Genomic DNA, 27,992 nt, shown 5'->3' with positions numbered 1-27,992 from the left:
TTTTCTGTCTAAGGAAACTAGCAAGGATTTACAAAATGCCTGCTGACTCCAGAGAATAAATTCCCAACCACCAAGCCTTTCTATCTGCAAACAGCTTTTATCTCTGTGACTTCACTGTAATTGAAGGTACTCAATAAATGCTTGTTGAATGTATTCGTTGGTAGCAATGAGAGAAAATAGAGATACTTGATAGCAATGAGAGAAAATAGAGAAATGGAGGTTAAAAAGTTAAAAAATGAAACAGAATGGGGGGGGCAGAACAATAGGTGCCCCTCCCCTGCATAAATGTAGTTTTAAAAATGAATTTCTGTTACGAAAAAGGTAAGCTGTGTTCAAAGCATGCTAGAGACCTTTAAAATCCACTGTTGTGGATTTACCATTGGCTTAAATAAGAAATGGTGCTGGTGATATGCTGGAAAACAACCCTGGGTTTAATGTGGACATTCCTGCATAACTGCCTTGAGCTAGGAATATAATAAAAGGCCACTGAAAATAACATATTTATTATTAAAGTCACCTTCCCAAGCCAGAAGAAAAAGGTGGTCATGAGTGGCAAGGATCAACAGGATAAATGAATAGAAAAATGAATATAAGACTCACTGAATTGTTTAAATATCTTATAAACTTGGAAGACCTAGTTTTAAGCTTGTTTGGGGTGCTGATGAGAAAGAAACCAGACGCAAAAACATACATAGTGTATGAGTCCATTTAGGTCAAGTACAAAGCACGCAAAACTTATCTATGCTGTTAGAAGTGAAGATATCAGGGTTTTTTTGTTGTTGGAAGAGTGACTAGACGAGGACATAAAATGAACTTCGTAGGGCTGGAGCTATTCTGATAGTTTTGAGGGTTTTTGTTTGTTTGTTTTTCTGAAAGAGAGAAAGGTCATCAGGGTCCTCATACCACGATCCATCCCCAGCCTCAGCCAACCCAAATTACATGCAGTCACATGCATGCCTGGCATGCTCAAGGCAATCCCAAGATTTAAACCCAGGATCTCTCCCATGCAGGTCCAGTTGCATTACCACTGTTCCACTGCCTGGCCTACTACTGTGGTTTTTTCATTTGGATTCCAGATACACAAATCTTTTCATCTAGTGCTATTACAATCCATGTATTTTACTGCATGGATATTATATTTCAAGGCAGAATTTGAAAAAAAAAATATATATACACATGTGTATGTATATATATGTATGTGTGTGTATATGTATATATACACACACACACATACATACATATATCAGGGACAAAATGAAGAAAATGTAGAGAAACCTGACTGGCATGAGAGTTTCTGTCTGTGCTGAGAAATCAGAGTTACCCATGCCCTTAGTGCTCAGCTAAGTAGTAGAGACAATGCTACATTCACACCACATAGACTACCTTGCTTCACTGTGTAGCCCCCATAAAAAAGGCCCTCAGGTGGCATGGTGGTTGGGATACTGGGCTCCCACATGGCTGACTGTGGTTTGTGTCCCAGACCTGGTGGCTTGTTTCTCACTTTCCCTTTCTCTCTCCCTGATCAAATTGAAAAAAAAAAAAAAAACAAAAAAAAAAAAAGTTCCTAAAAAAAAAAAAAAAAAAAGGTTCTCCCAGGGCACTTAGATAATGTTTATCAGAACTGTGAGATGCTGTAAGAGTGGCTCTCAAGAAAGATACCAGGGACCAGCAGTTGGCGTAATGGCTATGTTGCTGGACTCCCATGTAATCAACCGAGGTTCGAGTCCAGGACCCGGTGGCTTAAACTCAAACCGGGTGCGTGTGTGTGCATGCCCAAGAACCCAAGAGCAGAATGGAGAAGAAGGGATTGTGGCACGGCCATCCCTCCTACCCCAGAAGGTGATTTCTCGCTTTCTGTCTCTCTGTCTCTCTCTGTCTTTCCAGTGAGTGTACATGCCCTATAGCACAAATCTCTCTCAAAAAAAAAAAAAAAAAATAAAAAAAAAAAAAAAAAAAAGGATACCAGCACACCTTTCATTTAATTTTGACATTGTAACTTGTTACATATACATAAATGTGTGGGAATTGTTTGGTATTATTTCATTGTCACTAATGGTATCAGCAGCCCTAATAATTACACAGGAATAGCAATCCAAAAAAAAAGAATCCTGGGGTGATTATCATTATTCAGATTATTCTGTCAAGGTGAGAAAAAGGACAATAAAGACATGCTCAGGAATGAATTTTGCCCTTTGTTTTCAGTCTTGATCATCTAGTTTTTTCTTTAATAGTAATTTTCAAAAGAACAAAGCACAGAACACTGTAGGTTATCTTACATCCATTAATAGGATCTGTGAATATAAATGGATAGAAGAGTGACATTGCAGTCAGCTAGGAGAGTCTTTTTTCATCCTGAATTGAGAATTCTCCTCTATTCTTTCTCCCCCCAGGTCAAGGAGAAGCATGATCCTTTCATAAACCAGGTAGGCATGATATTCCACCCCTCACTCTGGTTTTAACTTTCCCAAGTACTTAGCATTCCAGCTCATTATTTTTATCTGTACAACAGTCAGTGGCAAACAAACTTAAAACTTCCTCTTTTGTTCATATTGTTGTTTGAAGATTTGTATTACATATTACTAATATCCACACCACACCTTTCACCAAAAAACCATGCTGTTTCACAAGAAAGACAAAAACATGAGTTTTTTTTTTTTTTTTTTAATTTGCTACAGGTCACATGCACTTTCTGGAGAGAGAGGCAGAGAAAAAGAGACAGAGAGAGAGAAAGAGAGAAAAGAAAAGTGAGAAAGCACTCCTCAGGAACGATGTCCATGCCACAATCCCTTCTCCTCTACTCTTCTCTCTTGGGATTTTGGGATGCATGCACATACACTTAGCATGTTTTTCAAGTCACCAGGTCTGGCACTCAACTGTAGCCAACATGTGGGATCCAGCTGCTTTAACCTACACACACCAGCTGGTCCAGTGACAGTCTGCTCTTAGGTTCCAAATAATGAGAAAACTATACATACTTCATGTGGGAATAAATATTTGTTATCTCTATACACTGTTTACACAGCCAGTAAGAAGTTATATCTCCTAATAAGCTCAAAATTATTTTAAACAGTTCGTGTTCACTGTAACCCAGAGCACTAGCAGACTACTTTGTATTTCTTAGAGAATTATTTTTTTAGAAATATAATATCTCGGGGCTGGCAAGTGGCGTAGTGGTTAAAGGTGCTGGATTCCCACATGGCCGACTGCGGTTCGAGTCCTGGACCTGGCAGCTTGCTTTCTCACTTTCCCTTTCTCTCTCTCACTCTATCCCTCTCTGGTCAATTTGAAATAAGTGAATAAAAATAAATAAAAATTTTTAAAAAAGAAAGAAATATAATATCTCCTTCTTTTTTAAAGTTGTCATCTCTGATAAACAAAAGTATCTTGGAAGCCACAGAAGAGAACTGTCTGCAGCTTAGTATGTTTCTAGAATGAAGGACTAAGAAATCCACAAGAAGTTTCATAGTCTCTCATTTTTTTCTTGTCTCTGTTGCCTGGTCCATACTCTCCCAGTTTTATAAAGCCTAGCTTTCCTCTTTCCCCAACATATACCATGAAAAGATAATATCTACCTGATAGCTCCACACACATTTTCATGTTGAGCTACTTATAAAGTCTCTGTTTCAATGTTCTCTCAGTATTTATGGCAAATACCTGCTGCTGAGATTAATTGAACTAGATTTGTTCAAATGTCTACCGGTGTCCCAGAACAAAAGCAACCTTGTATAAACTGACTGCTGGTATCCCATATTGTCAACAGGGAGAGGGATAGCTAATAGGGAATAAACACAGCATGAGTTAGGCAGAAACTCAGTAAATGTTTACTGCACTCTTGAAAAAGGTAGGCTCTCTATAAGTGGTGGTTGATGACAGGATACTCATTCCTGTACTCATTCCTATTTTCACACAAACTTTCAAAGAGCAGGAATAAGCAGGGTAACATTGGTAAGTGACAAATGCATGAGCAGACTGCCCAGGCAGGAACACATTTTCAAATACGAGCAGGACTCATTTTGACCAGAAGAAAAGAAATTCAAAATCCTCCTAGGTAGCTTTTCCAAAATGCACTGTAGTCTGACAGCATTTTATGATCATTCTCACTTATAATGCGATCATTGCAACACATTTTTCTTTTACTGTTCATCTCTAAGTAGATGTATTGCTTTCTATTCTAGAAGGTTTTTTTGCCACTGCTTTGTTTGATAACCAATGAAGGATATCGTTATGGCATTTTAAAGCTTGCTGACAAGATATCTGTAGCCAGTATTTTAGTTAAACTAATCAATATAGGTTTAACATGATAAATTCTGAGAAATAGTGCATTCATATACATTGTAAAGCACTGCTTAATTACATTATGATCTGTTTTCATTTATTAGCTGAGAGTTTTAAGCAAGTTATTTAATTTCTATTTCTTCATCTGTAAAATGAGAAAAACAATAGCTTACAATTATATAATAGAAAGCAAATGAGTTAAATATTGTAATTAAGCACTTGAAATATATCTAGAAAAGAGTAAATGCTGAATCAGTGTTAGCTATTATTACAGGAAATAGCATTTTTCAGCATATTTGAAAAACATAAAAGAGGTCCATACACTATGAAGGGGTGGGGTTTATTCAAGGTAACAAGGCATGTTTAATATAATAAAATCACATTTAAAAAAAAAAAAGCACATGATTACATCAATTGACCACCAAAAGCATTTGACAGGAGCTGGACAGTGGCACAACAGCCTCTATGAGGCTGGCCCACATGTGAAGGCTGCAGGTTTGTGCCTGGAGACTTCCCTGGGTACACCACGCATGGACATGCTCATGATCTGGGGCTGACTGAAACTGGGATGGACTACAGCATTAAGACCATGTTGGGGATATTGTTTTTCTGTCTCTCTGTCTCTCTGACTCATAGAATAAATAAACAAAATAAAAAGTATTTCACAAAGTTCAAAATCCACTCACAGGAAAACTCCCAGCAAATTAGAAATAGAGGGGAACCTCAGTTTGATAAAGAGCACATATTAAAATTCTACAGCTAAAAGTCATCAAGGTCCACAGGCCGTTTGGGAAGGGGGAAGAATGTCTGTTTATCAACCTGATCTACTTTCTAAGAATGGAGCATGTAAGAGGAAAGGAGTAGAATTACACAGAGAAGTCAGGAGAAGAGTATGGAAATCCTGAGTGTGAACAAGTGTCCACAGAAAGTGAAGAGCAACAGTGGGCTTCCAGTCAACCAAGCACATCTACGTGATTACCAAAAGCAAAGGTGAAAAAATAAAGTCTGTGAAAGATGACAAAGTTTCCTGTTCAAAAGAGAAGGCACAATGCAATGACACCCTAGAACCTCAGATAAAGATATCAATTCCCCCATTGCCCTCTAAACTACCACCAGTCAACCAGCTTACTGAGACATTTTGCAGGCTTGGTGCCAACAATTAAAGATCAGCTCTAAAGGTCCAAAAATAGGTGCATATAGGAGACTCTGTGCCTGTGCTTATCCAGATCAAAAGGAAATTCCTACCACTGCAAAAGAGGCCAGGATTCAGAAGAAAATTAGATAGACAGAGGGAAAGTATATACAGAAAGTCCTCAGGAAGGAATGAGTTCTGAAAGGACTAATCCTCTGGAAGTGGCTCCTCCACCTGCAGAGACTTTGTCTGACGCTGAAGAGTCTGCAGCTCTTCTTGTTGGAGTTAATACAATTGAGGTGACAACCTCTTTCCCAGAGGTTGTGCTGGCAGCCTGGGCCAGAGTTGCATCTGTGGCTGGGAAGATGGAGGCAACAGAATCAGGCTGTGGAATCCCCACAAAAGGCCTGTGGTGTCATGTGGTATGTGGTCCATGGGAGAAGTCTCCTTGCAAACACAAGTGGTTGGGTTCACCTGCAGTTTCATGCTAGATAAACCTGGGTTGCTGAGAAGCAAAAAGGAAGAGTGTGTGCATTGTTCCTACCCTGGCCTGCAATTTCCCACCCTCACACCTGGGGGACAATATGTGTGCCCGAAATGTGTTCAAAGGAACAAAGTCTTAATGAAAAGTCACCAGTGGGTTTAGAATACCAAGAAAAGGGCACATCTATGGTTGTAATTAATGTCAGAAAAGTTGGACAGTCAACTCCACAGTGACCCAGACAGCTGAACTCTAGTCCTCCACACTGGCCAGCTTCTTGCTGTTCACAGGCCATGCAGACTGGTGGGATGCTGATGGTACCCTTGGACCCCCAAACAGCACCTGCTGCTTCTCAGGCTGGGGTACAGAGACTGTGTTTAAAAATGGAAAAGACTTTCAAAAATGACCGTGCATTCCAATTAATAGATGAAAAAGTTGTTCCTACTACCAAATGTCTACCCTTCTGAAATACAGTAGAAAAGACTTTGTCAGCTCTTTGAAGTGGGAACTTCCTCCATGGTGTACTGTGGAGGAGTTGGGACAGGAAACTCATTTGTTTTGTGTTGGATTTTTTTCTCCTTAGGATTCTGATGACTTAGGAGACGTTCCATTCTGATTGTAAGCTTAATAAATGTAAATACTTTAAACAAACAAAAAAAAACACCTACAGCTAATATAATTAATGGTAAGAGACTAGACACTTTATTTATTTATTTATTTTGAGAGGTGTTTGCTATAGGGCACGCGTGCTCGCCAGACAGACAGAGAGAGACAGGGAGATAGAAAGCGAGAAATCACCCCCAGGGGGGATAGCCACGCCACAATCCCTTCTCCTCCGTTCTCCTCTCGGGATCTTGGGCACACATGCACATGCACCTGGCGTGAGTTTTAAGCCACCGGGTCCAGGACGTGAACCACAGTCGACTATGTGGGAATCCAACGACATAGCCATTACGCTAACTGCTGGTCCCGAGACTGGACCTTTTATTCTCAAGACTATATCTTAGTTTGGGTTGCTATTACAAATTACCATAGACAACAAACATTATTTCTCACAGTTCTGTAGAGGTGTCCCAGATGTTCTTGTGTTTTGAAATCCAAAATAAAGGTGCTGTAGATCTAGGTTTTAGTGAGGGCATACATTTTACTTTGCAAATGGCCTGGTTTTCTCATTGTATCCTGATATGGTAGAAAGAGAACCAGGGAGAGCTGTGGAATCTCTTTTTATAAGGACAGTAATATTATCCTTGATAACTCCACCCTCATAACCTAATTACCACCCAATGGCTGAACTCCTAATACCATCATTTTGTGGATTAGCACTTCTACATACAAATTTTGGAAGGACACAAGCATTCAGACTAACAGATGTAGAGCAAGGTAAAGTGTTTCCCTCTCACCTCTCTAATTCAACATCATTCTGGAAGTTCTAGCTAGTACAGTAAGAACAAAAATAAGCAAAAACCACATAGATTGGAAAGAAAGAAAAAATACTGTCTTTATTCATGAGTTACATGATTAATTATGTAGATCAATCTACAAGAACGTCTCCTGGGTCTAGGAGTATGACAAGGTCATAGGATTTGAAGACAATATACAACAGACATTGCTTTTCTTTATACCAGTGCCCCTGCCTGAGGGCAAAGAGATAGGGTACCCTGAAGGGAAGGGCTGAGGACTGAGAAAGGATAGACAAATAAAAGCGGGCTCAGGGGGAGCTTAGAGCTGTTCTGTGCTCTTTCTTTTACATATTGGAGACAAAGCCCCTCATTCTTTTATAAGGGAGGCAAAGCCCCATGCTTCAGCTGTGCAGCACCTTGTGGTTCTAAACAAACCTCTTCCTGGCCTTCTCTGGCTAAAGCTCAGGTTTCTTCTATTTGTAAAGTCCAGCAGTAGACTGTGTCTTGTTCAGAGCTTATACATGCCTTGTAGCAAAAGCACAAAGACTGTCAACTTTAAAGCACTCCCTGCATAACAGCAATAAAAAATTAGATTTGAAATTTTATGGGAACCAGCAGTTAGTGTAATGGCTATGTCGCTGGACTCCCAGGTAGTCAACCGCAGTTCGAGTCCCAGACCCGGTGGCTTAAAACTCACGCTGGGCGTGTGTGCGTGCGTGCCCAAGATCCCAAGGAGAGAATGGAGGAGAAGGGATTGTGGTGTGACCATCGCCCCTGGGGGGGTGATTTCTCGCTTTCTGTCTCTATGTCTCTCTCTATCTGTCTGGCGAGCGCACGTGCCCTATAGCGAAAACCTCTCAAAAAAAATTTTAAAAATAATATTTAGAGTAATGCCCCCCCCCCAAGAGTGAAATGAGATGAAAATATCTACAGGCTCTATAAGCAGAAAATTACAAAACACTCATGAAAAAAAATCAGAAAGGCTCATTGAAGGCAGATGGGTGAGTATACTCACATATATTTATCCTTGCTCTATCAACTGAGAAGGCCTAGAGGCAAAGATAACCCAGTAGCAAAACATATACCTAGCACCAGGTCTTGGTTTCAGATACCATTCTCCGAAGCACCAGGGTTCCTTGGAGAAATAGCAAATCGCAATAAAAACGTAATATGAGACTGAAGCAATTTGTAGTGCAAGAATATAAGAAAGTGCTAAAAAAAAATTTTTTTTAATTTTAAGTGATCAAGGTCTGGCCTTGTAGCCTAGTGATTAAGGAAGCTGGGTCCCACATGGCCATTCATGCTTCAAACCCCAGCCCTGATGGCTTAAAGAACACACTGAGTGAATGTGCATGCATGCCCAAAATCCTGATAGGGATGGAAAGATGGAAGAGAAGGTATTTCAGCATGACTATGTCCTGTTGAGGGTTACTGTTGCTCTCTCTCTTTCTCTCTCTCTCTCTCTCTCTCTGGCAAAGTGCATGCAGTCTCTAATAACTTTAAAAAAAAAAAGAAAGAAAGAAAAGGTTGGGGCAATATCAGAGGAGTCAAATTAAAGAGCTTCCAATGGTTGAACTGCACCAAAACAGAGAAAAGTAATATTGGATTATAACCCAAAATATAGTGCAGAAGAAACAAAGGAGGGAGGGAAGGAGGGAGAGGAGAGAGGGAATGAGGGAGAAATAGAAAGAGAACAACTCTCCCATGCAGGAGAAATCCATATAATTTCCATAGATAATTATATAGGGGGGGGGCATAATTTCCTGTTCATTAAGTATATGCTGCACAAAGTACTTATGGAAAAGAACTACAGCCTGGGAGGGAAGGAAGGAGTAATTTTTCAGAGAGAAACCTGACAGTATCTAGCCCTGGTCATCAGGTCACATCAACTATGATAAATCTTACTGATAGTACATACCCTTGTGATGTGGTAAAAATAAAACCTGTACCTCTGTGGTCTTCCTCCCCACCCACATTACCACACAGTCCACTTATGAGGAAAAACATCAGACAAATCTCCCAGTTGAGGGAAATTCTATGAAAATATACAATTGTCAAGGTCATTGAAAGGAAAATCTGAGAAACTGTCACAGCCAACAGGAGCCTACGGAGACAAGATGACTAAATGCAATGTAAACAAAAGAGGATCCAAACATTTAAACACAATTTAAAAAAAATTAATAAGCTGGAGCTGGGAACAGATGCTTGCCTGTATGTATTTGGGGCTATAACAAGTCAACACTGATACAAGTGCACAGTAGTTATAGAATAGAGAAGATGTAATAAGTCTCCAGTTTTGGATTCAACTCTGGTACTTCTAAATAAAGTAAATTTGGCCGTACAAACTACATCAGTTTGCTAGGACTGCCTAACAAAAGTCCGCAGGTTGATGACTTTCTCATAGTTCTGGAGGCTGGGTCCAAGATCAAGATGCTGACAGAGCTGGCTTCTCCTGAAGCTTGCACACAGCCTCTCACTGCCTCTTCACATGGTTGTCCCTCCATATACATGCCCCTGATGTCCTTTTGTGTGCCCATGTTTCCTTTTCTAATAAGAACATCAGTCAGACTGAATTAGGGCCCACTGCATGATCTCACTGACTTAATTACCTCTTTAATGGCCCTATCTTAAACATTACTTTTTGAGGTATTAGGAGTTAGGGTTTGTGGGAACAAAATTCAACCCGTAGTCTCTCTACTCACATATTTTTACTGTGAAAAATGTGATAACAATATTTGGCTGATTTGATATATAATCCTTATATATGTACAATAACACTTAAGAAATATAATGTGCCCTTCTAAAAACCTAAACAGTATTTTACATATACCTAGACTACAACAGAAGTGAAACAAACAGTATTTTGTCATGGATTTTTTTTCTCTATCAACTTAGCTAAACTAGAATTATATTTCTTTTTTATTTCTCTTTTTTTAAGGTTTTTATCATAGCCACTCACCAAGAGAGAAAGAGAGGACGAAAGAGGGAAAGGGAGAGGGAAGTGAGAAATCATCCCCCCCACCCCCGGGGAATGGCCATGCCACAATCCCTTCCAATCCCTTCTCCTTTATTCTCATCCTGGGATTTTTAGCACTCATGCATACATGTCTACCATGATTTTCAAGCTGCCAGACCCAGGACTTGAACCACAGTCAGTCATGAGGGAGTTCAGCGCCTCAACTACTATGCTACCTGCTGGCCCTTTGTGGGGACACGTCTAAGAGAGAGAGTCTGAGGTGTGGGGACATGTGCTGAGCAAACACCCCATGCTCTTTTGGGGTTTGGCAGAACCTTGTAACTTGTCTTTCCCTGACCTTGACTGCAGACAGAGCAAGGGTGGAAATTACTAGGGGAGTTCCAACAGACACATCTGATGGACTTCAAGAAACATCTTGACCCCAAATAGTAAAATCCTGAGCTTTACTCTAGATGGGATTACCACCAGGGGATACACCTGGCCCCTGGTATGACTAATCTCTTATTGACTTGTTAACTGCTTCTTATTGTCTGTTACCTGGCAACCAATCCATGAAGTATCATGAAACATACATGTGTAATGTCTCCTTGTACTATAAATAAAGACGTCCAGTTCATCTGGGCGGCACAAGTTGCTTGGGCTACCTAGGCTCAGGCTGCCTGTGTCCATTTCTACTCTATCCCTTTGTCTCATTCTTTCCAATTCCCAGGTCCTGGCAAGATGGAGGGCTTTCTCTTTCTCGTCCTCTTTCTCTTCCTCACCAGCAGCCCTCTGATCATGATTCAGCCAGACCCAAGCCCTGGGGCGGACGCCGACAGCCCTTCCCCTTTTTTTAATGCCAGGGGGTACACATACATGAGAAAGAAGGGAGGAGGGAGAGATAAAGTATCCCCAAATAAGGCTTGATCATGCTTTGACTCTTCCTCCAATTCTCTATGCCTTTAAGATCTTGGGCATGCACACACACACACACTTATTATGTTTTCAAGCCATAAGGGTCAGGACTTGAATCCTGGTAAGCTATGCGGGATCTGGCTTCCACCACAATGATGAGATTTAATAACCACACTGCAGGGCTGGCCCTGGAATTATATTTCTAGAATTCTCTTCTCTATATTGTTCTGGTTTAGATTCAGCATGAGATCTCAAATGCAGAGTGGAGGAGGTAGATGCAAAGTGAGTGTATGCATTGGGCAGGCGAGATGCTACAGATCTGTAAGCCCATCATGTTGGCACGGGGCATCAACCAAGCTCACAGCTTTTTCAGATCCTGTAGGATTTGCTCTTTTAGATTCTCTGAGTCCTGGGCCAGAGGCATGTGAAGTTATAGCATCTGTGAATTACCCACCACAAGGAAGTTGGGGGTCTAAGAGACATACACAGGCTCCAGTTTGTCCTCCCAGATTCTGGTGTGTTCTTGTTATTTCCCACATTATTTCTTATCACCAAGGCAGTAGCAACAGCTTCACAGATTTCTTTCTTAGCTCACTGATTTTATAGAGTCTAGTCTTAGTCTTTGTAATAGACTAAGTCTATTACTAAGTCATCCTGTTGACTGTTTGTGGTTCTGTTTATCTGATGGGGAGCTCCTAATCTTACCAGTGATAAGACCTGAAGAAACTGTTAGGTCATTGGGAAAGTCATGATATATTTTTCTATACAAAAATTCATCATGACTTTTCCAATAACCCAATATTTTATAGTTGTGTGCCTCAGTTTTCTCAGATATAAAATAAAAATAAAAAAGGGCTGGCCCTGTTTCACTGTGGTTAAGCCTTGTATAGAGGAAACTGGGTCACACATAGCTGACCACAGTTTAAATCCCATCCCCAATGACTTGAGGGACACACTGAGTGCACGTTCAAGATCCTGACAGGAGGGAAGAAGGGAAGAAAGGGGACTGTGGTTTAACCTGGCCCCACTGAGAAGCAATCTCTCTCTCTGGCATATGCACATCCTCTGGCATTAAAAAGAAAAATAAAATTCACCTCATAAAATTGCTGGTAGGATTAAATGAATGTACATTTGCAGTGCTTAGGATAGTATTTGCCACACTAATAAATATTAATCCTTATACAGTAATAAAATAATTATTCATTACTCTAGCCTTAAGCTAATAACATCACTTTAGATTTCAGAAGGAATAATATATAGATATTTCAACATTTATTTCAAAAACTTTTAACTTTATTTAGTGAATTCCCCTTCCTCGAACCCCTGAACTCAAACTACTCTTATCGATTGCAAAGATTCATAATTGGTAGACAATGATGACAATCTAATATCTGACATGGTCATAGTGAAACACAGACATCAGAGTTAGAAAAAGTAACAGTACATACATATACAGAGATTCTAGGAAATCCCCACTGGCTATGAGAGTCAAAGTTCTTAGAAGAACACACCATACACCAAAAATAGATTGACAAAGGTGTTCCACATTCATTTTCAGCCAAGGCTTCAGAATTTCACAAACACGTTTCAGAGCTGCCCTGACATGCAGTTGATTCATTTCTCTGACAGGCGAATGTGGGCAAAGGATGAGCTCTACAAACTTTACTCTCCAGTCCCTTTTAATTCATGATCTCTTAGAATGATTACTTAACATCAACAACAAAAATCCTTATCACACTGTGACTGTTCATACTAACTCACGAAGTTCTAGATTCCCATGTGGCACGAAACTTAAAAAAGGTGCCCTTTGTCTCTAGAATCAGTAAATAGGTTAATTACTAAAATATTACTTATTAATTAATACTAAATACAGCAGGATTATGGGACTGTCTGACTAGAGTCCCAACTGGACTTCTCAACTTTCCATAAAAGATTTTTCTTGACTGTTTGGATTTTCCTTATAATAAATGCAGATGTACTGATTCGAAAATATTTTCAGTATTCAAGTTCCAAACATTATTTTGATTCCCAAGCAGCAGATGTCATATTTTCCTCAGAAAGACTCAGGGTAATCCTGGATAAGGTGGTGACCATAGGACATTTTTCTAAGAAAGGAAAATGAGTTACAATATTCACGTTAGTCAATGAATCTAGAAGTAACAAGAGCTAAAATATGACTGAGTAGGAGATATGTTTCTGGAGAATATGAAGAGTCTGTATAAGTATAATCAAATTGTGTTAAAGATTATTCCAATGAGTAAGCATAGGGATGTAACAGAGGAAGAAAATTAAAAGAGAAATTAATAGAACTTCAGCATTATCTATTGCTGTGAATAGGCCTGGAAACTATTGTTTAATTGGTACATAGATCAGTTAACTTGATTTAAAGGCACAGGTTGAAATAAATCAGCAATGTTGCCTCTTCACTTAGATACTGTTAACACTGAGTTAATTCTTTAATTTAATTTAATCCTCCAAAACATAATTCAAATTATGAGATATCTGTGAAGAGGAGACATAGGTTTCTAAATTAAATCAAAGCAACAAATTGCATTCCACAAAAAAAGTGACTCATTGTTCTCATATAGTATGGGGTTAGAGGCAGATTGTAAAATTTGTTTTCAGTAGCTTCAACTTTCAGGTATTTAAATAATTTTTGAAATATATCTTATGTGATATTCTATTATATAGAACATAAGTGATACCAGTATTACTGCTTGTAAAATCAAATGAAGTATTTCATCACATTTTCTTGTGATTTATAATATTCTGAAAAATTTTTATTGACTAGTGACTAAGAATTCATCTTCTAGAAAGATTTCAAAGAATATTGACTTCTTACTTGAAATTCCAAAGTCCATACAGCAATTTCATTGAAAACACCTAACTTATGTTGGCTATGAAGACCCAAAAATGTGTCTGAGGTTGCTGACACCACCTTACAAGAAATAGCTCTGGAGTCTAGCTACTGGTACAGTAGTTAAGTTGAATGAACCCAACATGGCCAACTGCATCATTCAAATCTCAGCCCTGGCTTCTCAGGAAATACTATTAGTGCTTGCCCAAAATCCCCAAGGGAAGAAGAAATGGAGAAGAAATTGTGGTGTGGCCATTCTCAGGAGGGTTGGGAGGAACTGCTCTCTCTCTCTCTCTCTTTCTCTCTCTCTCTCTCTGTTTCTCTTCAGTGAGTACATGTACAAAATAACAATAATAATAATTTAATGCTTCTTAGAAGGCTAATGTGTTTTAGGCATCCTTCATTTTTAACTGGCTCCAACTTTTCTGTTTGGAAACACTGGTAATTTCTAAACCATAGACCATTGAGGGAGACCTTTGCACACACCCACATCCACAAGTTGGAAACAACTGCTTCACTCTCAGAAGATTTTTTTTTTTAAATTCAGCTCTTATATCAACTGTCTATATATTCCTAATGGAGGTTTAGCTTCTTTATGCAAAAGAGAAACTACAGAGTCTTTACCCCATCTCAGAGTTTTAGAACCACAGCTGTTATAAGCATTTATATCAGGTAGAGCAGCTGGATTTCTTTTGAGAGTGTTTATTTCAATCCTCATGATTTTCCGCCCATGTTTTCCTAAAGAATTTCAATTTTGTTCTTCACTCTGAATCAAACAAGACAAAAAATATAATCAAATCCATCAAGATACGTTTTTTTTCTCCTTCCTCACTTCGTATCTGTCCTTTAAAAATAGAGAAATGCTGCTGAATCCTTTTAAAATCTAGCCAAGAGAGAAAAAGAAACCCATAACCTCTAAATTATACAAAAGACGTATGTTAGGTTTAAGACAGTTTGTCAGTATGTACATCCTTTGATCTTTAAAGCTTATGTGACATAAATTGTTTCTTTAATAATAAAAAAAAGAATGTGAAAATGAATCTATTTAATTATTACTTTGGGAATATGCTTTATTTGGGCCTAAAACATGTCCTGGGCAAAGACAAGAATAACAAGCTAATTCATGAAAGCTGTAGTCATCATAATTTGCAATTCACTTTTTAGAAATTGCAAATTTCACTATTTAGCTGCATGCTAAATTAACATGTGGCCTTGCATAGAACCAAAAATGTGTTCTCATTAGATGTGTGTTTCTAAAGCTTCTACAGAGTAAAATTCTGTAATGCTACAGGATAATTCTAAAAGAAAAAAAAATAGTTTAGAGGTCACATAAATGTCTAAATCTCCAAAAGAGTATATAATATGAATGCATCAAATTATGACATTTTAATACTTTAAAGAAGTAGAAAAGGCAGTTTAACTTTCTTTAATTCAGTGCTTATCAAATACATTTGACCTCTTTTGGCACTAAACTTATTTTGAGTACATATTAGAAAATGTGGCTTTACATCTATTATACTATAAGAAGCAACCGAGATATATATAAGAGAATAAATGGAGAGAGTATTATGAGTTTCCTGCCTCCATTCCTGACTGCTTGCTTTGTGCTAAAACAGTTCAATTCAAAGGCCATTAGGTGTGGCTAAGAAAGGGAGAGGTCCCTTTAAGGGTAGAGAGGTGAAGGAAGAGTGGGACAAGAGATCAGAGTTTTTCTGTAAGAGCCAGGGAATGAATACAAGGAGCAAATGGAGAAAAGTTACTTTTCATTTGAGGAGCAATCCAATTCATAAATATACTGAGGATAGAGAGACTTAGGTTTCTCACTATTGGAAAACAGATTAAAAATAAGAATAAACCTGGTATGTTTTGGAATTGGAGGTATGGAATTGAACTTCTGGTTTTCAACAAGTCAATAGACTATATATTAGTTTCCTCTGGTTGTCATGACAAATTAACACAAATTGGGTTATTTAAAACAGTAAGAATGACCAGCCAGATAGTATGGTGACTAAGGAATCAGAATTCCACATGGCAGATTGCATGGTTCAAGTCCTGGACCCAGTCAGCGATTTGAAAAACACTCTGGGCTATGTGTCCAAAATCCTGAGAAGAGAATGGAGAAAGAAAGGATTGCAGCCTGGTCATCCCCATCCCACTGAGGAAGGTACTTTCTCATTTTGTTTTTATCTCTCTCTCTCTCTTTCTCTAGTGAGTGCATACACTCTGCAACTAAAAAATAAAAAAAGAAATACAGAGGAAAAAATACATTAATTCTCTCTTAATTTTGGAATCAAGGTGTTAGCAGGTTCAAACCCCTTATTCCTCCTAAAAAAAAAAAAAAGAAAACAAGGGAACCCGCAGTTAGCATAATGGCTATGTCACTGGACTCCCACATAGTGAACTGTGGTTTGAGTCTCCCGGACAGGGTGGTTTAAAAGTCACGCCGGGTGCATGTGCGTGCGTGCCGAAGATCCCAAGAGGAGAATGGAGGAGAAGGGATTGCGGCGTGACCATCCCCCCTGGAGGGTGATTTCTTGCTTTCTATCTCTATGTCTCTGTCTGTCTGGTGAGCGCACACGCCCTATAGTGAAAATCTCTCCAAAAAAAAAAAAAACCTCTTCCATTTCCTTTCCAGCTACTGTGGTTCCTGGCATTTCTTGGCTTGTGGAAGCATAATTTCTATGTCCACCTCCACCCTCAAATGGCTTCTTTTCCTGTGTGTTTGTGTTTTCACATGGCCTTTTAATAGGGATACCAATCATTGATTTTAGAACTAAGTCTAATTCGGTATGACTTCAATTTAACTAATTACATCTGCAGAGACCCTGTTTCTAAATAAGGTCACACGCCAAGGTTCTGTGTACATAAAATTTGGGGGGAACACTATTCAACCTCATACGGATAGGTATGTGTGTGTACGTGCTCTCACAAATTTCTTAGCTCTACTTTATCCATTGAGAGGGTTTGGGAGCAGTGAAAAACCCAAATAGCAATGAACACAGCTAACATTCAGACATTAGTATGTAAATGTAATCCTCTGGGAACCAGCAGTTAGCATAATGGCTATGTTGCTGGACTCCCACATAGTCGACCGCGGTGCGCGCGTCAGGGACACAGTGGCTTTAAACTCACGCCGGGCGCGTGTGCGTGCATGCCCAACGTCCCAAGAGGAGAATGGAGGAGAAGGGATTGGTGCCCACCCCCCCGAGGGGGTGATTTCTCACTTTCTGTCTCTCTGTCTCTCTCTGTCTGTCTGGCGAGCGCACGCACCCTATAGCGAAAAACCTCTCCAAAAAATAAATAAATAAAAATAAATAAATAAATAAATAAATGTAATCCTCCTTTAAAGGAAAACAGATCTCTTTGTATAAATGGCTAATCCCCTGGCTAGGCTAGGAAAGTACAAAATGGGCCTCAAATTCTTGGCTGGGCAGCAAAGTAACCAGACCCATCTTGCTTTCTTGCTTTCTCTGTTTCTCTCTCTCTGTGCAAGTACATCCCCTATAGCAAATTAGAAAAACAGTAATGACAATAAATAAAAATAAATCAATAAATATTTAAGGGGAAAAACAATGTACCCAGAAAACAGTGGATGCATGTAAACAGGAGACAGAACCAGTTTCCAGGTTATTTTATGGCCAAGCCTCAGATAATCTGAGCATCAAGATAAATAATCCATATAACCTATTATAATTTATAAAACAGAAATCTCAAACTCCATTCTAATGTAAATAAAACAAGAAACAGAATATTTTTCCTTGTAGGAAAATCCTAACCAAATAAATAACAAATAGAATGGTGAAAATGACAAAATCAACGTTTACCTACTCTAGTAATAATTAATTCATGTAAGAAACTTCAGTGATGTTAAAATCTGAGGTTAGTAGTTTGATTAGAAATAAATATTTGCATAGACTCAAAGCATCTTCCCACAAAGTACTAAAAACAAAGAAAAAAAGAAATTTTTAATGGAGACATGTGGCAGAAATCTCCTTAATGAAGTGATTAAAGTTATTGTCGCCAATAATGAAAAAAATCAAAATCTTGTACCACCTGATAAAAATAAAGGAGATATTATCTGTGATAGTATTGTCACAGGTGAATATTAAATTTAATTCCTAAGTATCAGACAGATCCTGACTAAAAAATGTCCATTCAATAATTGTTCTGTAATCAAGTGTAAAGGTCATGAAAGTAAAGAAAAAACTGAAGACCCCTTCCGGATTGAAGGGGTCTACTGCAGATATGATAAGATCCTTTTACTATAAAAGGGATGTTACTGGGATCACTAGAGACATTTGACTGAGATCTGTATAGCTGATAGCAATGGTGGGTCAATGTTAACTTTATAATTATGTCGGTTGTACTGTGGTTGTGTAGAAAAATATCTCTATGAGGTGGACCATGTCAACAGCTCACTTTCAAATGGCTCAGGAAAATATATATTTGGACTACATTTGGAACCTTCTCTAAGATTAAATTTATTGTAAAAATTAAAAAACAATACACAAAAAGAAATAGTATGTATTTTGTATAGGCCTTCTTCCAAAAAAGGATCTTAGGATGATAATTGTAAACAGACAGGTTTAAAATGAAATGGCATGTTAATGATAAGCAAAGATGGAGGAATTAGATTAACACGTAGTTAATAATATTCCTTTCCACTGAATCTTTCTTCCAGGAGAATAAGTTCCTTTGCATATTGTGTATTGTCTTGTACAACCTCTTAAGAGATGAGCCTTTGGTGAGATTTGTCACTTTAGATTATTTATCTACTAAATTACTTTTTGTCCTTCTTTTGATATTTCCACTAATAGTATTAGGTGGCGAGTGCAATCTCCTATTGTACTAGTCTCCAGGAAAGTCAAGGTCCATGCAAATTACCCTCTTTATACTTGTTTACTTAATATTTTGTCAGCACTTCCCCAGCTATTCACCACATGGCTCCTGTGGGTTTTTTTTAAGAATTATTTATTTAATTTTATTTATCATCATTATTATTTTTTAACTTTATACAGGGCATGTGTGCTCAACAGAGAGAGACAGAGGGAAAGTGAGAAAGCAAGCCACCAGTTCTGGGACTCAAACTGCTGTCAGCCATGTGGGAGTCCAGTGCCTTAACCACCACGTCACCAGCTGGTCACCACCATAGAACTCTTAATTAATTTTTCTTATTTAATGTCTAAATGATACATTGTTCTTACTTTTTGTTGTTGTTGTTGATATATATGTATTTCAGACAGTGTCACTGTCATTATCCTGCCTCAGACTCCTGTGTGGCTGGGATTACAAATGCACACCATCAAGCATGGCTTTTATGGTAGGCCAGGAATTGAACCAAGGCCTTACATGTGACTTCAGCCTGCTGAGCAAAAACATCCAGCATGTTACTGTGCTTGTCCAAGGCCTTACATGTGACTTCAGCCTGCTGAGTAAAAACATCCAGCATGTTGTTGTGCTTGTTAACCTTTACATTTTTAAAGTACATACACTTCTATTTTTTTTTTTGAGAGAGAGATTTTCGCTATAGGGCACGTGCACTCGCCAGACAGACAGAGAGAGACATAGAGACAGAAAGCGAGAAATCACCCCCCAGGGGGGATGGTCACGCCGCAATCCCTTCTCCTCCATTCTCCTCTCGGGATCTTGGGCACGCACGCACACGCGCCCGGCGTGAGTTTTAAGCCACCGGGTCCGGGACGCGAACCGCGGTCGACTACGTGGGAGTCCAGCGACATACACTTCTATTTTTAAGTTGTATAATACTTTGCTCAAATTTTATGTCTAACAACTCTCTTAATTTGTCAATTTAATCTGCAAAGTATGCTGACCTCAAGAACTCTTCTACCTTGGGAGAACATGAACTATTATAAATGCACAGCAGAATCACAATGCTTGTATAAACAACATCCTCTGGAGGTATTATCAAAGATCAGTAGAGCATACTGGTTAAGCCCATGGGAGGTAAAGGCAGATGTCTGGACTTAAATTTCAGCTCCTCCTCTTAATATTTAGCCATATATTAGCTGTTATTTTCCTCAGTTTTTTTACTTAAAAGAGTGAATAGAGAAACTTGATAAGGTATTAATGTCATAGGATTGTTGTGCATATTAGAAATATTTAACACAGCCTATGGCATATATATGGTAATTATCAATAAATATTGATTATCATTAAAGGACCCCTGGATCTTGGGTCAGTCATACAGTGCAGCAGTTGAGCACTCTGCATAAGGAGCAGATCCCACATGGCCAACTGTGGTTAGAGTCTTGGATGCAGTGGCTTGAAAAACATGCCGGGTATTCTGTGTGCATGCCCGAAATCCTGCTGGGATGGAGAAAAAGGAGGAAAAAATATTATGTCATGACCACACCCTAATGAGTGGTGTTCTCTCTCTCTCTCTCTCTCTCTCTCTCTCCCTTTCTCGCTCTTACTATGGAGAGCTCATACACTCTCTGGAACTAATTAGAAATGGAGCCTTGGATTTTAAAGAAAACTAAGAAGACCTCCAGTGTCAATTTTTTTTCTTTTAAGGTTTTCATCATATGGCTCATGTGCTTACTGAGGAGAGACAGACAGCGGGAAATAAGAAATCACCACCCAGGAGAGAAGGCCATGCTGCCATCCCTTCTTCATTTTCCTCTTGGGATGTTGAGCATATATGCACACATACCCAGCATGATTTTCAAGCCACCAGCTCCGGGACTTGAACCACAATCTGTCATATGGAAGTTCACTTTAACTACCATGTCACCTGCTGGACTCATCTATGTCATATTTTATATAACTGTGAACACAACAGTGTAATAATGCCTACCAGCTTCAGCACCACTCTCTTTCTCATCCTTTAACTCCCTCTTTAGTAATATATCCTTTACTAATAGAGTTTATTTCAATAAATGCATTTTTGAAATATAAAGTTGTTTTATTGAACAATTTTTTATTGACCAAGCTATTCATATATAGGCAATTTACTGAATCATACTAGTAGAAGCAAATCATAAAGTATGGTTGTAGAAAAACTCATATTTATTTGGCACTGACTGTATAGTAGACCAAATAGCACTCTAAATATAATGATAAAATTCTTCTAAAAACACTTTTAGACCAAAGTTATTATATACACTCTATAGGTAAAGTGAATATTAAAGGGGTTATGTAATTTATAAAAGTAGAAGTCACATTTGGAGCCAAATAACTTGAAATTATAAGTCAAAGTAAAAAGTTCATTTTACCCAAACCCATGGTCAGACATGTGATCAAGGTTAGAATCACCCCTTATTCTAATTCACAATAATATTAAAAGTATCTGTGTAGGGCTAATCCCAGAGCCAAGTAATGAAGAGAGATGGATGCCATGTGGCCAACTGAGCAGTCTGAATCCCAGCCCTGGTGGCTTGAAAAACACACTAGGCATGTGTGCATACATGCCCAATATCACAATAGGATAGAGAAATGGCAGAGAAGGAATTGCAACATTGTCACACCCCATGGGGGGGGGGTGTTTTCTTTGTCACTGGTGAATACATACACATTTTGGCAAAAATAAAATAAAAAATAAAATAAATTCTATATAAAGTATTTCAAACTTAATAAATGGAGGGGATTTTATAATTGAAAAAACAACTTCAGACCCAGTTGCATTGCCACAAGAGGTAGGGCATTCCTAGTCAAGACTGGGGCCATGGGAGGCCTGACTTTAGCTCCTGGACCAACTTAAACTTACTGGGAGAGGTAGCTCATGCCTGTAGTCCTAGCTAACTGGACTGGGGGGCTGAGGCAGCAGGGTTACAACATTGTGAGAGATTATGTCAAGAATCTCTCTTTCTCCCTTCCCCTATTACGATATAAAAGTGAAAACAAAAAAGAAAGAATACTTCAACAGTGCTAGTTTGGGACCCACAGTTAAAATCAGACAAGCTCACAAGCCTATCTTTATGCAGTATTGCTATAAAAGTGAATTCTCATCAAGTTTTGAAATTCACAGTAGAATATAAAAGAACTGTGTCTCTAGCTTCCAAATAAGATATTTCTAAAATAATTTGGCTGCCATTTGGGCAAATATATATGTGTGTTTTGTCTTGACAGCTTGTCAGCTGGCAGACAGTTCTTGAACATCATATTCATTTCAATTTAATATTGGTAAATTTCTCAATTACAATTTTATTTTTTTTACTTTCTGCACAATGAAATCCCCCAGTCCTTGCTAGCATTCCTCAGGGCATACAGGTGCATGAGCTGGCATTTCTGCAGTAGCAAAGGAAGAAAAATGAAAAAAGGAAGGAGGGGAAGGAAGAGACAGGCTCAGAGAGAACAGTGGTAATGGGGAGAGAAAGGAGATAGTAGCTGACCTTCATCCTGATATTCACCTTCATGAGAAATGAAGAGAATAATTCACACTTGACAATAAAATAGTGCAGCTGCCTCTGCTTCCTTAAAACCGAAGAGGCTGGAGTCAAACAGAAACCAGACACCCAAATGCATAAAATCGATACCTAAGTAAAGGTCCAAAGGTAAAGTGGGGAACACATTGATAAAAATAATTTTAAAAGCCACAACAACAACCAATTACGGAACACTTGCTTACTTTATAATATACTTTACCTCGCATTTCATCATGCAATTGTCACACAATGAAAGCAAGATAGAAATTATTATCCTTGCATTGTAGCTAAAGAAAATTGGCAATAATTAAACCTCCCTGAACTTCAAAGGCAACCAGATGATAAGACATGGACCCAGCATTCAAACCCACACTTGCAACTTCAATACGTTCCCCATGGTTTTCAGAAGGCATGTTACAGGCTAAGGATACACACACACATACACACACACACACACACACACACACACACACACACCAATTAGTATGAATTATGTGTCTACTCTCTTAACCAAAAAAAAAAATTAGAAAAAAATACATATATATTTATAGACATACACACTCCATTATGTGGCTAGTATCTTGAGAATTCTGTTGTTAGCTGAAAATGGCCTTGGCATTTGCAGAAGTTTCTGGGGTTTTTCCTCCTCAACATATATATCAGACCTGTGACTTAAATACACAGAATTGGTAGCCTCTGACACATTTGCAACCAGTAGATACAGGCGTGTCATCAAGATGAAGAAACCATAATAATAAGGCACAAACATCAGCCTGCCTGTGGATTGTTTATTAGCAATTAAGACACAGTGCACTGTATGCCTTGTAGAATCAACAGTTCTTTAAAACAATCTTACTCGAATCTGGATGGAAAGAGAAACTGGACAAATTCTCTGACGTAAATGAGTTTATCATACAATAAGAGAGAAAGAGATAGTGTTGTCCAATTACTGTTTGTATATCAGAGTCTAAACAAAGTGCAAAGATGGGGGTGATTTTGCTTGTTTGTATACCTCTATGTGTGTGACAGTGGTGATGGTAGAGAAATGACTTCCTGCTAGGAAGTCATAAAAGTTTCTCTAGAAAAAGTGTAATTTTAGCCAGCCATAGAGGAGTGATTCAGTTTTGATAAGAATGAAAATAAATAAATAAATAAATAAAAATAGAATCCCTGGTCCAAGTGCTAGGTAAAGTGGAATCTTGGCAGGAGAAATATACGGGGAAAATATGAAGACCTGAAACCACTTCAGCTTTTTTGTTACAATAGGTCTATCTACCAAAGTTATATTGTAGGTAGGTAAGAAGGAAGAGATCAAATGAAGTCGGGCTATGAACTATGAAAAGTCTTTCCAGGTGAGGAATTATTCTATGAACAATGGATACCTATAGAATGTGATGGACATGTGTTCTCCAGAATTAATACATAGATTAGTTAAGAGGTAACAAGGTTAGGGTCAAACATACTATTTGGAAGTTTACTGAGAAAGTCCAGTGGGAGACATTAAGATCTCGAGATGAGTGGTCTGTCATAGGAATAAAATGAGATAATGCATTCAGATTACATTGCAGTCAGGAGTGACTAGACTCAGTGATTAAGTGGGTGAGACACTGCTTAAATTTGATATGGTAGAAAAGATTCAGTAGGATCTCTTACATTTTGTACATGGGGTTTGAGAGTATATTGGGATTACTGATAAAACTGAAGAAGTCAAGAACAAGAACTTTTTTTTTTTTTCATAAGGAAAAGTAAAGAGTTTTGTGAGTTTTATTTCTTCATTACCAAAAGGTACATACACTCAACAGAGAGACAAAAAGCACCACCACCACCACCCCACGAGGCATGGTCCCACAAAATTCTTTTTTCACCATTTCTCCATCCATCAGGATTTTGGGCATGCAAATACATGTGCCTGGTGTGTTTTCTAAGTCACCACGGCTGGCAATCAAATGCACCGTTGGCCATGTGGGATTCAGCTCCTTAACCACTGCACTATGTGTTCAGCCCATGAGTTTTCTTTTTCAAGTAAAGTTTGCATTGTCTTTGAGACATCCAGGTGAAAACGTTCATGAAGCATCTGGGAAAGTAGGTTATCAGGCTATGCAGATAGATGGGGCAAGGGATTTTTTTTTTTTTTTGAGAGGATTTTGCTATAGGGAGCATGCACTCACCAGAAAGACAAAGAAACAGAGAGACAGAAAGTGAGAAATCGCCCCCCAGAGGAAATGGCCATGTCGCAATCCCTTCTCCTCCATTCTCCTCTCAAGATCTTGGGCATGCACACACATGCGCCTGGCATGAGTTTAAGCCACCGGGTCCAGGACTCAAACTGCAGTCGACTACATGGGAGTACAGTTACATAGCCATTATGCCAACTGCTGGTTCCGGGGCAAGGGATTTTTTTTAAAGAAGTTTTTGCCATAAGGCACATGCACTTGCCAGAGAGAGAGAGACAGAGACAGCAAGATGGAAAATGAGAAATCATCCCCCAGGGAGGATGGTCACACTGCAATCCCTTTTCCTCCATTTTCCTGGGGTCCTGGGCACACACACTTCGAGTCACCAGGTCTGAGACTTGAGCTATGATAATCCATGTGGGAGTCCAGCAAAATAACCACTATGCTATCTGCTGGCCCCAAGGGATATGTTTTTAAAGCCATCCACATTAAACAGATGGCTAAAGACAAGAGCTGACCAAGAGAGACAACAGAGAGAAGGAGAGAGGAGGTGGGGGAGGGAGGAGAGCAATATGATAAGAAACAGGAAAAGGAGAAAAGGCGAAAGGAAGAGGAAGAGAACATGGGCAAGAATGAGACAGAGGAACAGGAAAAGGTAAGAGGAAGGAAAATCAACTTCGTGGCACAAAATAACCTTAAGGAGAAGGTTACAAAATAAGAACAAACCATTCAAACATAGAAGGAGCAGATCAAGTCAAGGAGAGCAAGGAGGGCATTGCTCTGTCTTAGAAATGCACAAAGTAAGCAATATGCAAACTAAGGCACTTACTCTACCAGTTGTTTTCCTTTATTTAAAATTTAAATCCTAATTTCTATTAGAAAATGTTATACACACACACACAAATACCACACTGAATTGCTAAAATAAAAATGTCAAGACCACATTAGGAAAGTAAGGACATTAGTTGTTATACCTTATAATGAGCACAAATTTAGCACTGAAAACCACAATCAATACTTTCCTTTTTTTATATCTACAGTGTAAAGACATTGTTGAGGACACTCTTCATCCATATATTTCTTTCTGGTGTTTTCTGTGAGCATTTATAATATTCTAAACAGTTTGACTTTCTGGTACTGAACCTATGAACATGATTCTTGATCTGGGTTTTTTCTCTGGCAGATCATTTAATATCAAATTTGGGGGCTTGAAGCTAATGTGTATATCTGTACTTACCTAATTCTAGCCTTCAATTTATTTCTCTACCTATGTTTCTTACTTGTCTCATCATGTTTGCGTGATTCTCTTTTGTGATTTACTGCACAATTTTTTAATGTATTATTTATTTATTTATTTATTTTGTCAGAGGGCACATGTGCTTGCTGGAGAGAGATACAAAGAGGCAGAGAGAGGGAAAATGAGAAATCACCGCTCCCCAGCCCCAATGGGGATGGCCACTCTGCAATCTCTTCTCTTTTCCTCTAGGGATTTTGGGCACACATGCACATGTGCCCAACATGAGTTTCAAGCCACCAGGTCTAGGACTTGAACCATGGTCAGTCATGTGAAAATCCAGCTCTTTAATCACCATGCCACCTGCTGGCTCCTGCACATATCTTTATAAGTTATTTAAAATGTAATTTGAAACAAAACAGGTGTAAATTATACAGAAAAATTACTTTCATGAACTTATACTTGAATTTTAGGTCCTGCTTATTATTTTTGTCAGACAAGAAAAAGCTCTAAGATCCCTTCCCTTATCATTTAAAACCTAGGGTTAGAGGTTTCCTGTATCAAAGCAAGGGAGGAGATTAGCAGATCCAAATAAGTGGGGAAAAGATTAAAATCATATTTTAGAGTATCTATATCTCTGTAAAGTATAACAAATGCTTTAGTCGCTCAGAGAAAGTGGGAGTAGTCACTGAAGATAGCAGGAGCTTCTAAAGAAAACATTCAGTTAAGAGAAGGTGGCCACAAAAACTGAAGTCTCTTTGGTAATGCTGACTGCTTAATCCACTCTACACTCAACCCACCTGCTCAATCCAATATCTAGCTGAGGACAGACTTAGACAGTTCTTTCTTTCTCTATGCGCTACATCTGCATGTGAATATATACAAACAAATAATTAAACATCATGCAAATATCAATAGGATTAGCTTGGCATGTAGGAACAAATCTTGATAAATCCGCTTGGTAACAATACTCCAACTACAAGTCTATGAGAGGAATACAAATTCAGCCTATTGAAGTAGTGTCGGGTAAGGAGAGATATTTTAATAAAACTGCTTCTCCTTCACCATCATTTCCTATTACTAAGGGACTAAAGCTATTGAGCTGCAGAACATAGGCCAAAAAAGGGGATTTGGAAATGCAAATTAGAGATAAGACGGTAATAAATGTCTTTTATTCAGCAACTAGCCATCTCTGATGCCAGGAGCTATTTTAAAGATGACTCTTAATAGTTCTGTGAAATTGGAAGCATACATACCCAAAATGGACATCTCTGGCACGGTTGCATGATAGGGCCCATTAAGAAACTCTGGTGCATTGTCGTTGATGTCTTGAACTTTAATAATAAATTCAGAAGGAGGCTCAAGAGGTTTATTCGTCTCCCAGTCCACTGCCTGAGCTGTTAGGGTGTACTCAGCTTTTTCCTCTCGGTCAAGTCTTTTTATAGCATGTATATCTCCAGTTACATCATTGATTTGAAAGATTGTCCCAGCTCCATCACCTGATAGGATATATTTGATTTTTTTGCTTCCAGGATCCAGGTCTGTGTGTAGCTAGAATGAAAAGTAGCATTAGTTAGTGATGGAACAATCTCAGAGTTAATTTTTAATTACCCGCTGTTTGAATATTAGATTGGTTCTTTTTGCACGACCTCATTAATTTCTGCTAACAGTACCTATGCAAAGAGTCTATGCAATTATACAGACATCAATTAAAAATAAAATATAATGAGATGCTTCTAAACGAGTTAGAACATAAGCAGCCCCATAGCAAAGTGGCTAAGAGAGCTGGATTTCACCTGGCCCACTTGAAAAAAACACTGGACATGTCTATGTGCATCCCCCAAAACCTGATTGAAGCAGAAATGAAGCAAAAGGATTGCAGCATGACCACAAACCATGGGGAAGTGCCCGCCCCTCTCTCTCTCTTTTCCCCTCTCTCTCTCTCTGGCAAGTACATGTTCTCTAGCAATATATATATATATTTTTTGGGGGGGGGTGGGGAGAGGTTTTTTGCTATAGGGCACGTGCTCTCGCCAGACAGACAGAGAGATACAGAGAGACAGAAAGCAAGAAATCACCCCCCGGGGGGATGGTCACACCGCAATCCCTTCTCCTCCATTCTCCTCTCGGGATCTTGGGCACGCATGCACATGTGCCTGGCGTGAGTTTTAAGCCACCGGGTCC

General features: G+C 38.8%; 1 protein-coding gene across 2 annotated transcripts in view; it reads right to left on the bottom strand.

Annotated features, from left to right (window-relative positions):
* The window catches only part of CDH8 (cadherin 8), a 447,802-nt gene that overhangs the window by 265,832 nt on the left and 153,978 nt on the right, over positions 1 to 27,992 (bottom strand). For both annotated transcript variants that reach the window (XM_006143789.2, XM_006143790.3), the window contains exon 3: positions 27,065 to 27,359. In XM_006143789.2, coding sequence (XP_006143851.1) covers positions 27,065 to 27,359 — 295 coding nt within the window. The remainder of the gene's footprint in view (positions 1 to 27,064; positions 27,360 to 27,992) is intronic.

This window comes from Tupaia chinensis, unplaced genomic scaffold, assembly GCF_000334495.1.
Source record: "Tupaia chinensis unplaced genomic scaffold, TupChi_1.0 Scaffold000105_1, whole genome shotgun sequence".
Classification (NCBI taxonomy): domain Eukaryota; kingdom Metazoa; phylum Chordata; class Mammalia; order Scandentia; family Tupaiidae; genus Tupaia; species Tupaia belangeri.
The sequence above is the reverse complement of the archived record's forward strand: the minus strand, read 5'-3'. Positions and strand labels throughout refer to the sequence as shown.